The sequence below is a fragment of the Raphanus sativus genome, chromosome 9, assembly GCF_000801105.2.
Source record: "Raphanus sativus cultivar WK10039 chromosome 9, ASM80110v3, whole genome shotgun sequence".
NCBI lineage: Eukaryota > Viridiplantae > Streptophyta > Magnoliopsida > Brassicales > Brassicaceae > Raphanus > Raphanus sativus.
Genome location: NC_079519.1, coordinates 28,725,534 through 28,740,537, shown reverse-complemented (window position 1 = coordinate 28,740,537; position 15,004 = coordinate 28,725,534). Strand labels below are relative to the sequence as shown.

The window sequence follows — 15,004 nt, the reverse complement described above, 5'->3', positions numbered from 1 at the left end:
TATTATAATATTCTAAGTATATGTTATTATAGAGTACTTATGACTGTTTTTTGATGCACAAGTTATATAACAATGTGTCTAGATCCTTGAGAGGGAAGTTTAAGATTCTCTTGGAGTAAAAAAAATTTAGTTGAAGCTATGATCGTGACAGTTGACAAGTCTTCTCATTTATCCCTCTTTTTAATATAACATTTTAAGTTAGTCTTCTAAGAAAACTAAGTATCATCCCTTTCTATCCATACAGTTTGCCAAGTAATATTGTATTTGATTTTTCTTTGAAAATAAAATGGATTATTCGATGACAAAAAAAGAATTATTCAAAGTAGTTTAAGAAGTCTTTGCTGCTTGAACAAAAATAATGTCAACGTTTAAATTAATAAAAAATCATGAGGAATTCCCAGGATAGTCCCTTTTTATTTATTTTTACAAAAACGAATCTCCAAAAATGATCAAAATAAATTTTATTAAAAGGTAAATATAACTTCCTTAAATTTCTAGAGTTAAACATTTTTTTTATAATTTTGAATTATATGTTTTCAAATTTGAACTTTTCTCTAATTTTTCTTTTCAGTTTTTTAAGAGTTACTTTTTTTTCAAATTTGAAAACTCTTTTTGAATCTATTTTAAATTATTTTTGAATAAAATTTTAAAAGATTTAAATTTCTTTTTTTTTTAATTTTTTAGTTCTAGACCCTACTTTTTATGCGCCAATTGACTCAAATTTTAAATAAAAATTTTAAAAATAATTTCAAAAGTTTTTGAGTTTTAAAACGAAAATTTGAAAAAATTGAAAAAGTTATAAAGAGTTTAAATTTGAAAACATAAATTTTGAAAACATAAAAAAAATTATTGTGTGTCTAATTTTATATATTATTATTATTTTATATATTTATAAAGTAAGTGGTAGAAGTGTCATTTGTCTCTTTAATGAATTCTTTGGTCCTTTCCTCCATAAAAACTCTTTTTTCGACAAGAACTTAATTAGTTATTTGAGAAAATTATTATAATTTCTTTCATATTTCTAGATAGTAGTACTATATCAAAGGCAAAAGAAATAGAAATACTCAATTCGTGAGACAGTTAAAATGATATTCAAGTTATAATTCAATTTTTATTATTATTAGTCAAAGATTCATGTTTTATAAAAAAGTTAATTAATGATAAATTGTAAATTTTAGAAAACATAATTGTATTTACTAAAATTCTATTGGTTAAAAGTTATGAAAAATTGTTAGTTAAAGAAAAACAACGTATTGGTAATCAAAATTTCATATATATATTTTAATGTGTAAAATATCTAAAATATACATCTTATTGAAACATAGTGAATATATATTTAGTAGAGAAACAATTTCTGAAGTTTGCACTCAAAACGATTCTCAATGTTTGTAGCATATCTGAGAGCATTTTTGATAAACATCATACATATAGATGTATATATAAACTGAAATAGTTTACAGGAAAGTTCGAATTAAGTAACTTTCCGAGAATACACTTATATAGTTTACACCAAAAAGGCTACTATTATTCATCCACAATGCAGTTGATTCTCTCTGAGTTTGTCCCAAATAGAATTATGGAAGTCTTTACGATCATCTATGCTACCAAAGAAGTAGCCATGGAAACACTGAGTTGAATTGGCATATTAGATTTGAGGTTGCGTTAGGAACTGCAAAGGCTCTTTCTTTCCATTCACAATGATTGTAAACCTGCGGTTCTACAAGCAACATACTCCTTAACGAGAGCTACCAGGCTCAGCTATCAGTTTACGGTTTGGAAAAGTTTTTTAGCTTCGGTGTGACCAGGCTCCAGAGCTAGCTCAGAGTCTGAGAGTGAGTGACAAATGTGATGTTTATAGCTACGGTGTGATACTGCTTGAGCTTGTTACAGGTGGAAAACCGGTGGCGTCGCCATGAGAAAGGGAGGTTTGAACTCGAGGGATCATGTGAAGGATTTGTTGGAAACCGGTTCGGCTTCTGGTTGTTTTGACAGTAGATTGAGAGGGTTTAAAGAGAATGAGCTGATTCGGGTGATGAAGTTAGGTTTAGTTTGCACCACGGACAATCCAGGGAAGAGATCGAGCATGGCATATGTTTTGAAGATTCTTGAGCTGATCAGAAATAGAATGAGATCATGAGAACATTGTACATATGTTTTGTTCATTCATTCTATTGTGATTTGGTATGGTTCCGGTTGAGCTGAAATTGTATTCATTTCCAAGGAAATTATAAAAACTAAAAAATTGTTTTTTTTTCTAAGTTGGCCATATTTATCGGACCGAGGAAATATACTATATCGAACCGAAAACCAAAAATATATCAAATCTCATATATCTAAATAAATTTTATATTTCTGAAATAGAAAAATCGAAATAGAACCAAAACTAAGCTGAAAATCAAATGTATACCCAAAATTTTAAATAGAGAGTATATACCTAAAATATAATTTTTTTGGTCAGCCCTAAAATATAAATTTAAACTAATTTCTTAGTCAAGTATCTTTAAAATATTATTTATAGATCAAATTATCCGATAATGCTAAATATATTTTTTAGATAAAAATATCAAATAATTTTCAAATATTTCAGATTAAAAAAATATTTTGGTTTATCGAATAATTTGATCAACTGAACTGGAACTAAAATGCACCTATTTTCTGGTATTAACCAAACAAAAACCAAATAAAATTTTGTAAATATCCAAACAGTTTATAAATATTTTTTTCAACTAACAGTTTATAAATTTCTAGAATCGGAAAAAAAAACAGAGATCCCAAACCAAAACCAGACGCCTAAAATTGGTAAAGGTTGCAATAACCGAACCACGTTTTACCTTAAACCGATTTTGAATTGGCTTCAATTGCACAATTTACATGCTTACATTTTCCGGTTTAGTCAATAGCAATCCAGATTTGGTTCAGAACAGATAATCAATTATCAAAAAAAAAAAAATCAATTCTGAGATTTACAAGTTTCACAAACTTTCCTAATGCGGTTCATAACTACAGGCACATCTCTCTCCGACAAATTACTGAAACATACCCTAAACCATCCCGGTTCAATGCAATGACAACAAGATCCCGGTATTACATTGATCTTCCCAATGTTCAAAAGCTTGTTCCACAGCTCAATCTCGCCTTTCTCGCTGTAAGACGATATAAACCCTCTCATATCCGCCCAACAGAAGAACCCACCACTGCTTCTCGTGCACTCGATCCCCAACTCTTTCAACCCCTTGACAAGCTCCGTGTAGACCCTCGTCAACCTCTCCCTGTTGGTTTTCACAAACCTCTGAACAAACTTGGGACTAGAGATTGCCGATATGAGCAGATGCTGTGTAGGAGAAGAGACTGGAGACAGCGTTGTGAGCTTTCTCGAAGCGGATAGAACATTCTCGTTGAACGAGTAGATAGCTGCGGTTCTAAGGCCCGGGAAGGACAAGTCTTTGGAGAGGTCGTAGATGATGTGAACTCTTTCTCTGTCCACGTTCTCCTCCGTGTCAACTACTTCAGCCATGCTAACGAACTCTCCTCCTTCTTCGTGGACCGACCCAGCGAAGACTTCGTTTGAGATGATGTGAATGTTCCGCTCGCGGGCAAAGTCAAGAAGCGCGTAGAGATTGTCTCTGCTCAAGAGAGTCCCCGTGGGGTTCCAAGGGTTTGAGATTACGACGCCACGGATTCTAACGCCTCGTTTCTTGGCTTGGTAGAAGGCTCGATCGAGAACAAGCATTGATATGTTGAAGTTATCCGCGCTTCTGCATGGAACGTGTATGAGATCCACTCCCGTTCGCCACTTAACATCCCTATCGTATCTGTACACAACACAACATTCATTGTCTGCTCCGATAAATAGAAAGTTTAAGAAGTCAAAACTTTACCCCGGGGAACAGGGAGTAGGAACGAGGAAGGCGTTTCCGGAATCAGCTAAGCAGAAGGAGAGAATCTCAATGGCGGATGCTGCACCAGAAGTGAAAACTAGCTGCGTTGGATCGAAAGAAACCGAGTTCTTGGTTGCTTCGGACATGAATCCTGCCACCGCCTGTTCATATTCCAGACAAAGGACTCAGATCTTCTTGAAAGTATTAAAGACAAGAAAAAAAGGTTAAGAGAGAGAAGAACCGTTTTGAGTTCAATAAGTCCATGACAAGGCTCGTAAGAAGCAATGCCACTCATACACAACCCATCTGAGATTACTTCTCTTGGATTGTCCGAAACCCATCCATCTTCCTGTTAACAAGAAAGAGACAGTCAAAAATCACAACTTTCTAGTGAAAAAAAAAACACAAAGTTTAAACCTTTATGTTGTTGTGAGCTGAACCGAGCTCGATGACTCCGTCCGGGTTACCCGACTCGTCATACGGATCCTCCTCGACCCGTTTCTGACCCGCGTAGTAAGGCGAGTCTTCTCCTCCCTTGATAACAAAACCAGCCCTCCCGGAGACGGAGACGGCTCCGCCGGAGAGTCTCGGCGAGAGGAGAATCCGAGAGAGGGAGCGAGGCAAGCTCGCGAGCTCCGTTAGGTTCCCGGCGGATTGCGACCGGGTCGGATCCGGGGAGCCCGAGCTAGGATCCGAATCGGGGCTCGGTTCGCCGGCGGAGGAGTCGGGTTCGTTTTTGCGGTTGCGTTTGAGGTAAAACTGGAGGAAGTAGAAGAAAGCGCAGGGGATCACGGAGCCTAGGAACAGCCCGCCGCGGCCTTGAACCACGCCCTGTAGCGGAACGATGACCCTCATCGCGGTGGTTCCTCCTCCTCCTCCGCCGCCGCCGCCGGAATTATCGGAATCGGATTTTGAGCTCCGGTTGGGTTCGGTGCGGGTCATTGTGGTGGGAGTGAGGTCAGCATGTTGGTGTAGTGTTTTAGTGTTGAAATCAAAATCGGAGTTTGTTTCCGGGTCGGGTTAACGGATTGTTGAGCCCAGCGGCGAGGAGAATATTTCGATTTAGGTAAAATGAAAAAATCGAAACTTTTTTTTTTGTTTTTGGAATTTCTTTAGCGCGGAGAACGCTCTCTCGTTCGTTCCTCTTCCTAGTTAAAAGAGGGTTAGACTTTGGCCTTTTAGGTCGTTGAGATTTTCTGGAGGGAGAGATAAGCTTTGTAAATTACGGTATTACCCTTGATCCTTCTTTCGTTTATTCAACTGGTCCCCCCAAAGTCTTGGATTCTCAAAGAACTCTATAAAATCGTAATTTCAAAACTATAATATTTTCTTAATGTATAAACTATTACAGTATTTGTAGAAAAATCATAATGTTAAAATACTATTTTAAAAATAAATATTATTCTCTCATGATTTTTATTGGACTTTTTAATGAATTACATGTGATTTAGATATCTGTAAAATAACACTAAAAATATTTTCGAAAATAAAGAAAAATCGAAAGATTGATTTTATTTTGAAAGATAAAAATACAGATATTTATTTATATTTATATAAAAATTATATATTTAAGATATTAGTGGAATCATATATTTGTATAATTTTTTTATAAAATTTAGTATTTTATAATTTATGTTATATTTGAAATGATTTGTTTTTAAAATATTAATTTATTATAATTGTTTATTTATTGGGTATTATTTGATAAAATTTTACTGTATGTTTTCAATACATTTTCAATTTAGATGAAAAAGGTATAACATGAAAGTAATTATTTATTCACGGTCCAAATGTCCGGTTTGGATTTTCTGACAACCATGTCTCTTTTCTGTTTTTTTTTTCTTACGCTATGTAATTGGATTTATATGTTAATATACTGTAAGATTCAGATGTGCGGTCCAAATGGACAATTTTGATTGAACACTGGCGTAATGAGTGAAACATTGAATAGTACTGGCTACTGAATCTGAATCTACAATTATTTGAGTGTATTCTTTTCATGCATTAAAATGGTTTACATGTGAGCTGCATATTTAATTTTTTTTCCAAAGGTACTAAACAATCCAAGGCCAAATTCTCATTAGATCTATCAGGACTAAAAATTTTTGAGCTTAGGAGAGCAGTTTACTTACACATCTTAAACATGTTCTTTCAGCACATTTACTGAGGAAAAGTCTCTGACTCTATGTACACGTCCTTCTTGTTTTGATGAATAGCCAAACCAATAACATGACTTGACCGAAAAACATCCACTCTTGTTGAATTGCCAGCTCCAAAAATGATCTTTAGACATCACCTGCTACTTTGCAAATAATGGGGTACGCTACCATTACAAAAACTTCCTCTAATGTTTGAATATTCTACTTCCTCAATGGTAAATTACTGAGTTGACTGGCTATCAGATTTGCATCGATAGTTAACTTTTGGATCCATGACGATCTGCAAAAGTGCAAATACCATCCTCCAACTATCTGTCTATCAAAAAAAACTATCTGTCTATCAAAAGCTTGATAGATCTACCATTACTGTTGCATGTTATTTATTTCTAAAAAACAATGCATGTTATAAGCTATTTATACTAATAAATGGCAATAATTTATACAAAAATATTTTATGTTCAAGTTTTCAAGAATTTAATAAAAGTAGCAACATAATAAAAATAATTCTTTCTATCTTCTGAAAAATAAAAATAGTTTTTTTAAACAAATCTTGTCCCAGCTGGCTAGTAGATATATTCTTTCGTATCATTTCTTATATGGTCGAAAACGTAGATGGGACATCAAAATAATGTCCTTATATTTTCTCTCCAAATCGCACAAGCCACAAATTTTGTAGGAGCTATAGGCCTATAAGGGCTAATCCTTTGTATACATTTGATTCGTAGAAGAACAAAATTATATTTGCTATCTTATAAAAAGAATAATGCGAGACACAAGTTGATAAGTAGAACAAAATGGATTTGGCTTGATGTGTGTTTCCGCCTCAAGTTGAGAAGGCTAAGGTTTTGGTCGTTATATAACATGAATCTTCATCAAGTGGGCCTTCACTTGTTCTAATTCGTTTTAGAATAATCATGGCCACATGATTTTAACATCTTGTACTGAACCCTATCATGTATTAATTAGTTTAAGAAACTCAAGATTGCGAGAGACCAGAATACCAGATCATATAACTTTTCAAGAAACCTAGAGATGTATAAATTAGTGTAATTTTTTGTATCATATCCGTGAATCATGTGGGTAAACCTAGAGATGTATTATATGTATACAGGCATATATTCACTCACTCAGATAGAAACTAACAAGCTTTGGTATTTGTGGCTCTAGGTCAGGTTCGATTTTTTATTGGACCGAATTTTGGGTAGATAAATTTTGAACCCATTTAGAATTGAGAAATTGCCAAAAATACCATTTTCATAGTACCACTTTTCATGTTTACACTAACCACTTTTACCACTACTTTTAGTGAAGGGTTTAGATTTGAACGTTTAGGATTTAAGGTTTAGATTTTATGTTTTAGGGTTTAGATTTGATGTTTTAGGGTTTAGGGTATAAAGTTTAGGGTTTAGAGTTGAGGATTTAGGGTTTATAGTTGAGATTTCAGGGTTTAGGGTTTAGGATATTGAATTTAGTGTATATAGTTTAGGGTTCAGGGTTTAGAGTTGAAGATTTAGGGTTTAGGGTTTAGAAATGGGGGTTTAGGATTTAGAATTTTGGATTAAAATTTTGAAAAGCATATAAAAACAAAGATATAAGAGTATTTAACATTTTAATAAATAAGGTATTTTTGAAAATGTGTACTTAGTGGTGGTAAAGATGAATAATGGTACTTTCAAAGTGGTATTTTTGAAAATTCCCCTTTAGAATTCTTGTGTTTCGATTTGGTTTTAGTTTTGAATTGAGTCTCATTTTTTGAACCGTTAATATTGTAAAAAAAGCTATTTGGTTCGGTTCAAATATTTGAAAGACGAAATGCACTTTAAACTTGAAAATATCTTTGAACATCAAAATTGATCAAAAAATCCAAGAGAAACAAAAGTAATCACATAAACACCCGAATATATACCCAAAAATCTGGAAAACCAAAAGAAAATATTTACCCATGTTCTCTGCACTAAAACTGAGATGAAGATCACAATTCATGGCTGTCAAAACATATAAAAGTAAATTCTATGATCAGAACCGGTTTTGAAGGATAGCCATTAAACTTTTTAATGAGACCATGATTTATATAAAAAGTTTGTCTATTTTTTCATTGTTGTTAATCTATCAGTGTAAAAAGTGGTTGAGACCTATAAAATGCAAACACAATTAAATTATATAAAAAGATATGGTCAAAAACCTTGATTATGAAATTTGATGGATGATTTTGGAAGAAATAAATGAATAACAGTTATACTTAAGGACTGATAAACTTTTAATAGTTTGGAACGTATTGTAATTTTTAATATAATCTTCAGTTTCATAGATTGATTTTATATGTATTCTTTAAGGGCCTTAATTTGTATTTAACTAACTTTGTATTGGATTTTAAAAATCTCAGGATGGGTACTGTTTATGATAGAATAGAGCAAGATTTTATAAAGCGTTGATGGTAAAGTGAGTTCAAAGAGAAATTGGTAGACCATGATTCTGATATCTAATAGCTCAGTTTCCTATCAAATTATTTTTTCAGAAAACTAAGAAGACGGATCCTACTAACGAGAGGCCTAAGACAAAGATATCACTGATCTTCTTTTCCGTCTTTTTGTGTATTGACACATTAATTTCCCTCCTAAAAAAGAGGAATAAGAAAAGGGATTTTTGAACTTTGTGTTGCTACTAACAAATCTCTGGACTTTTTTTTCTGAATGAATGTTAAATTGATTCAAACTAAAAAAAAACTTTTTTACAATAAAAACATCTTGTTTGTGTTTAGATTGTAAAAAAAAATACAGTTTAAACTTTTGTCATCTGGAGGCAGACCACATTCTCATTGCATCTTCGTAACCTTTCCTTCCCATCATTTGAAGAGTATAATTCTATTCCTCACAGCTTTGTCAATGTATCTCTAAATTTGGATAGCAGGTTGTGGCGATTCCCCATGTCATCGCCCATTTCACTCTTTCCATATCGAATGCACGGCTAACTAGAAGACGTGTCTCCAATACAACTGAGTATTGTTGTGTCTTTGATTGATCATCATCTGCAGAAGAGTGGTCCAGCTATTGGAATAAAGATTTCCAAGGAATCCTTCAGTTAACCCCATCCAGTTTCACTAGAGTAAGCGCACTCGAAAAAATGATGATCTCGAGTCTCCTTCAATGCGCTGCACAGTACACATTTGGAGTCTGCCTGAGGATTTTGCATCCCACATTGCATATAATAACTTCTTTTCTAAGTATCTAAGATCCAATTGAACTGTATTCAATAAGATACGACCTGAACCCGATCCCAAGATCTGTCTTTTTTTGGTAAAGAAAAGTTTGACAATGTGCAGAGTATAAAAGAATAACCCGCCAACAAAACTTAAACAAGAAGAACTAAGGTTAGGTTATTAATGATATTTAAATAGTTAACTGTAAATTAACATAAGCGCGACAAGAAACTTGGACAATATCTGTAATATCTGAACGGGGTTTTCTGTTGTTGATATTGGCTTCGAGTTTTCAGAGTCCAGAGAGAAAAAGAACTCAGCACGAGAAACTAACGAAACACCCAGTTCAAAGATGTACATTTCGTGTTCAATGTCATTTGGGCCTTAAAACCCAAAACCTATAACACCATAAAAGCTCCTCTCATTAAATAAATCAAACTACTATAATACTAAAAGGAAAAAAGACATTCACATTTTCCACTGAAGAAACTTAAATCAATCAACATCCCAAATCTCTCTCTCTCTCTGAAAGTCTTCCCACACTGTTAAAAAAAAATGATGAGCGGCGGAGGTAACGGAGGTAACGGAGGAGACGCGGAACGCTGGCTAGTCACGGCGCAGAAGCTCCTCCTATCCGGCGACCTAAACGGCTCAAAAACCTACGCGATCCGCGCATGCGAGGCCGACCACTCCCTCGTAGATCCCGCCGAGCTAATCCTCGCCGTCGCCGACACTCTCATCGCCGGCGAATCTCGCATCCGTTCCGATCTCCCCGACTGGTACGCCGTCCTCCGCCTCGTCCGCCTCACTCACAACCCCGAGCTCGTCGCCACTCAGTACAGCCGCCTCGCCGTCCTCCTCAACCCTAGCCGCAACCGTTTCCCTTACTCCGATCAGGCCTTCCGCCTCATCTCCGACGCCTGGTACGTCCTCTCGGACCCTTCTAGGAAGGCACTGTACGATCGGGAGGTTCATCTGAGTCAGTTTGGGCAGTTAGGTCAGTTAGGGTTTCAGCTTTTGAACCAGCCGCCACAGTCTCCTCATCATGAGGAGTCTCCTCAGCATCAAACGGTGTCGTATCATAACCAGAATCAAAATCAATTGCCGTTTCAGCTTCACCAACAGTCGCATTTTGCTCAGCCTAGTCAGCAGCAAGTGATGCCGTTGCAGCAACAGTTTGGTGGTCACGAGAGTGAGATGATAAGGAGTGGTGGTTCGAGTAGTAGTAGCGGTAGAGACTGGAGACTTCCTGTGGAGGAAGAGAGGTCTATCAACTTGAACTCTGCGACGGAGAGGGTGCAGCCTAGTCGTCGTTTTCATGATCACGATCGGTCTTATGAGGAGGCTTCATCGTCTCACAGGGCGGCGGCGCCTCCTCCTTCGACTGATCTCACTTGGTCGTCTAAACCTACTCCGACGTCTGAGCCTATAGCTTTGCAATCTTCTGGTCAGTTTCAGCCACCTAGGTCGTCTAATCAAGCTGCTCAACTCTCGCTGTTGTCTTTGGTTTCTGATCAACCTTCTGTATCTCAGCCGAACCGCTCGAATCAGACACAGACACATTCGGTGTCTAAGCCGCAGCCTGTTTCTAAGCTTTTCCCAATGTCTCAGCCGTCTTCTAACCCTCTTGCAGGGACGGGTCTTCGTGAGGTAATATAAAGATAGTAATGTAGACATGTTTCATGTATATGAGTTAAAGCATTGTTTTTTTGTTTCCATGTAGGCACCGAGGCCTTTTGCTGTGTCAAAGCAACCACCTACCTCTAAGCCCTTCTCTGGGTCTCAGTCTTCGTCGCAAAAGTCTAAGCCTTTTGCTGTCTCTCAGCCTCCAACGACCTCTAAGCCATCTTCTGTGTCTCAACGATCATTGAACTCTAACCCCTTTCCCGTGACTGAGCCGCCGCCGCAGCGGAACTCTAACCCTTTTCCGGTGTCTGAGCCGCCGCAGCAGCGGAGCTCTAACCCATTTCCAGTTTCACAGCCAACACCAAACACTAAGGCATCGGCAGTATCTCAACCACCACAGACATCATCTAACCCATTCCGGGTATCTCAGCCTAAGCCACAGCCACCACCGACCTCTAGGCCAATCCAGGTATCTCAGCCTCAGCCACAGCCACCACCGGCCTCATCTAACCCATTTCTGGTATCTCAGCCAACCACAGCTTCTAAGCCGTTGCCGGTATCTCAGCAGCCTTCAACTTCTACGCCAATGCCGGTGACTCAGACACCACCACATCATGCATTTCAATCAACCAGTCACTCTCAGCCACCTGTAGCCTCTGGAGGTCCCTCTCCGCTGCCTCCTATCTTCAATTCAACTCAGTCATTCCAACCACAACCGGTCTCTGCCTCCACAACTCCACCTCCGGCTCCATCGGTCTCCACTACTCCTTCTCCGATTCCAGTGGTCTCTACTAATCCATCCCCTCCGCAGCCAACGGGGGTCACTAACCAAACCCAACGTACTGATCAGACTCCGAGTTCAGATTCTAACCAGAAGGTTCCAAGTTTCTGGACGACTTGTCCATACTGCTTCGTGCTTTTCGAGTATCCCAACATGTACGAGGAAAGCGTGCTTAAATGTCAAACTAAGAGCTGCAGGAGAGCTTTCCAGGCGGTGAAAGTTCCATCTCCACCACCAGTTGATGAAGAAGAAGATAGTTACTATTGCTGTTGGGGTTTCTATCCAATAGGATTCACAGAGACGGCTAAGATCCCACCAGTCCATGACTTACCAAGAGGATTCCCAGTCCATGGTTTACACAACAGATCAGGATTCACAGAGGCCACTAAGATCCCAGTCTATGATATACCCAGAACTGCACCTAAAAAAGCCTCTCGGAAGGTTTATTATAATGAAGACGAAGATGATGATGAATACATAGATTCTGATCCTAGTGAGGACGAAGATGATGATGATGACGACGATGACTGGCACGTGAGTGGAACTAAAAGAAGAAAGAGTGTGAAGCAGAGTAAGCAGAAAGCGTCAACAAAACCGAGACTTGGAAAGCCTCGGAAAGTAATCGTAGTTGATTGAATCAAAAAAAGGTTTCTGAATGGAGAAGTAAGGCTCCTTTCTCTCTCTTTCTTTGTTTCTTGGCCATGTTGTTGTAGTAGTGTTAGCTTAATATTTACTTGCTTCCGCAGCTTTTTTTGTATCTTAATGTTGTCTTTTCTCGCGGCTGTGATTGGTCTTTTTGACCTATTCAACATGGTTAAGTTTGGAAGCAACGGTGCAGTAATTTGTAATGTTTTTTGGTTGTCTCTCTTTTTGGATTAGTAGTTTTTGGCTGTAGTAATGTTGGCGTAAGATTTACTTGCTCATGATTACTTGTTCCCATGTAGGTTTCGTATTCTATTTTTTTGTATGTTCTCTTAGGTCACGGCTTTAACCGATTCAGGGAGCAATGGTGTCTCTACTACTACCAATTCGATGCATTATGGTTTCAGTTTGAGCTTCAGAGGGTGAGATTAAAATCAGTTTGGTTCAGAATTTTAAATCGTTTTATAATTCCGGTTTTAATTGGACACCATAACCGGGTTTAGATCTGAATCAAAAAGTAATTTACCATGGTAAAAGCATATTGATGATCATATTATCATCATCGGCTACAACTCTTTTCATTAAAACTCAATTCGACGCAGTATTGAGTATACAACTGAAAATTTCGTGTAAATTCCGTATATAGTTTTGAAGAGTTACTATTGTTGTTCTACTTTCGTGTAAATTTATTTGGAAAAGTTATTTTCGAATGTTTATTCAACTGAAACAAAGTTATTTAGGAAATGTTTAAAGAAAAGTTCTCTCGTAAAGCACGCGTGGTTATTTTTAGGAAATACAGTTTGATGAAGTTTCCGTTAAAGTTATTTCAAAAATTTATACATGAATTGTTATTCTATTGAAATACAAATGTTGTGTTGAGGTTTTAGAGAAGAATTTCTGCAAAAAAAATCTTACCAATGTAATTTTATCTGCAATCTTGAAAACCCACTAGTCAAACCATCAAATATTAGTCAACCCACAATATAAGCATCTATCGTGTATATGAGTGCGTATAATTTTAACAGTAATTTTATCTGCAATCTTGCAGGTTTCTAGTAGTTATTTTCAAGTTATACTATATTTTATGTTTAAATTATTTTTGAGAAATTTAATTTTATATTTAGGTTATTCGTAATCATATTTTTGTTTAATATTAATTTAATTTATAAAATATTTGTAATATATTAAATATTTGAAGTTGCATAACTATACTTTTACTATATGCATTTTAGAAATCATTTAAACCTTATTCCTAAGCTCTACAACATATTATATTTTTTTACTAGTTATCTAACATAGTTTGTCAAGAATATTTATATCTAAAATCTTCAGTTCGGAATCGACCCGAAAATCAAAATCTCATACTATATTAAACTTAGTCTACGGTTCATAAAGTATTATATTCGAAAATCAATATCAATCCTAACCCGCAACAAAAATCGAACTTAACTTTTGAAAAATGTTTGAAATAATAGTTTTTAATACATTCTGTTATATATATATATATATATAGGTTAGTATGGTCTTCACTAACTTTAAGTAAACCCATTTAAAAAGCACACTTAAACCACCACCACACCCCCCCCCCCCCCCCAATAAAAAATAAATATCATTAATGACTAGTTCCACCATTAGTTAATAGTTAACTCTGTTAAAATTCCACTTAAAATCCTTTAAAATTTATTTTAACATCACGTACTTTGTTAATCTATAAACTTAATGTCTGTGGATAACATTTACAATTTGAATAAATTAATCTCTACTTAAATAAATCTTAATTCCTTAGAATGAGATGTAAGTTATGTTGTTATAGTGTGATAATGATTTTTTAAAAAATATATCAAAGTTAATTACAATATGAGATTATACTGTAATTGTTGGTGAAAATAGTATGTATTTATTTTTTAATATCAGAGATGAGAATAAAGAGTGAAACTACTATAAATATTTTATTTTGTACTATTTCTTAACATATATAAAGTGATTATTAGTTAATAATCAAATTTTATACGTTTTAGCCGATACTATAAAGAATAGTTAACATATAATTATAGAAATATATGTCAATAATTTAACTATATACATAAGTAATTCATATAGACTAACTTGTTATATTATCAAATAAAATGTGAAGATAAAAATAATAATCAAATAAAATGTTGAAATTCTCAAAAAGGGTTGAGATTATTGAATAACATAAAAAACAATTTGGATGGAATACTGACAAAAAAAAAGCAAACGTAACCGCATAACATGCTAATATTATTGTGAATAGTGATGATTAATGTATATAATGTAACAGATTTCAATCATAATTTTAGTATAAGAGAATCAAATAGGTTAGCAATTTGGATTTGATAAAACCCAAAAAGGAGAACTTTTTATTATATGTATATAACTGTCGGTAATATTTGTATTAGAAAGAAGAGGTGGTACCGAAATTTTTGGGTTGTCAGTTACAAATGATATGTTGATTAATAAAAGGAAATTGCGGTTATAGAATTGGATGTAAAAGTATGCTATTCAATTCAGAAAATTTAGATATAATTATATTTTAAGTTGGACTAAACATATATCAACTGATCATGCATTTAATTTAATAGAATATATGATATACTGAAAAAAATATATCGGTTTATAAGAGATATTCAAAAAAATTCTTATGAATTTTAAATAAAATAAGAATATAATGTTATAGATATACATAAGACATCTAAAATTG

General features: G+C 35.2%; 2 protein-coding genes across 2 annotated transcripts; one reads left to right on the top strand and one right to left on the bottom strand.

The window, feature by feature from the left end:
- Positions 1-2,909: 2,909 nt before the first annotated feature.
- LOC108828617 (probable aminotransferase ACS10) lies at positions 2,910-5,044 on the bottom strand. Its single transcript, XM_018602360.2, has 4 exons — positions 4,296-5,044; positions 4,120-4,227; positions 3,879-4,039; positions 2,910-3,812 (listed from the first exon to the last, which is right to left on the bottom strand). Exons 1-4 carry the CDS (start codon positions 4,818-4,820, stop codon positions 2,951-2,953), a joined length of 1,656 nt encoding a protein of 551 aa, XP_018457862.1. The 5' UTR covers positions 4,821-5,044; the 3' UTR covers positions 2,910-2,950.
- Positions 5,045-9,691: 4,647 nt separating this feature from the next.
- Positions 9,692-12,534, top strand: LOC108828073 (extensin). Its single transcript, XM_018601631.2, has 2 exons — positions 9,692-10,883; positions 10,957-12,534. Exons 1-2 carry the CDS (start codon positions 9,789-9,791, stop codon positions 12,274-12,276), a joined length of 2,415 nt encoding a protein of 804 aa, XP_018457133.1. The 5' UTR covers positions 9,692-9,788; the 3' UTR covers positions 12,277-12,534.
- The last annotated feature ends 2,470 nt before the right edge of the window (positions 12,535-15,004 follow it).

Coding starts and splice junctions, on each gene's coding strand:
- LOC108828617 (XM_018602360.2), bottom strand. CDS start 4,820: ATGACCCGCACCGAACCCAACCGGAGCTCAAAATCCGATTCCGATAAT. Junction 4,228..4,295: donor CAGCTCACAACAACATAAAG/GTTTAAACTTTG, acceptor TCTTGTTAACAG/GAAGATGGATGGGTTTCGGA. Junction 4,040..4,119: donor GACTTATTGAACTCAAAACG/GTTCTTCTCTCT, acceptor GAATATGAACAG/GCGGTGGCAGGATTCATGTC.
- LOC108828073 (XM_018601631.2), top strand. CDS start 9,789: ATGATGAGCGGCGGAGGTAACGGAGGTAACGGAGGAGACGCGGAACGC. Junction 10,884..10,956: donor CAGGGACGGGTCTTCGTGAG/GTAATATAAAGA, acceptor GTTTCCATGTAG/GCACCGAGGCCTTTTGCTGT.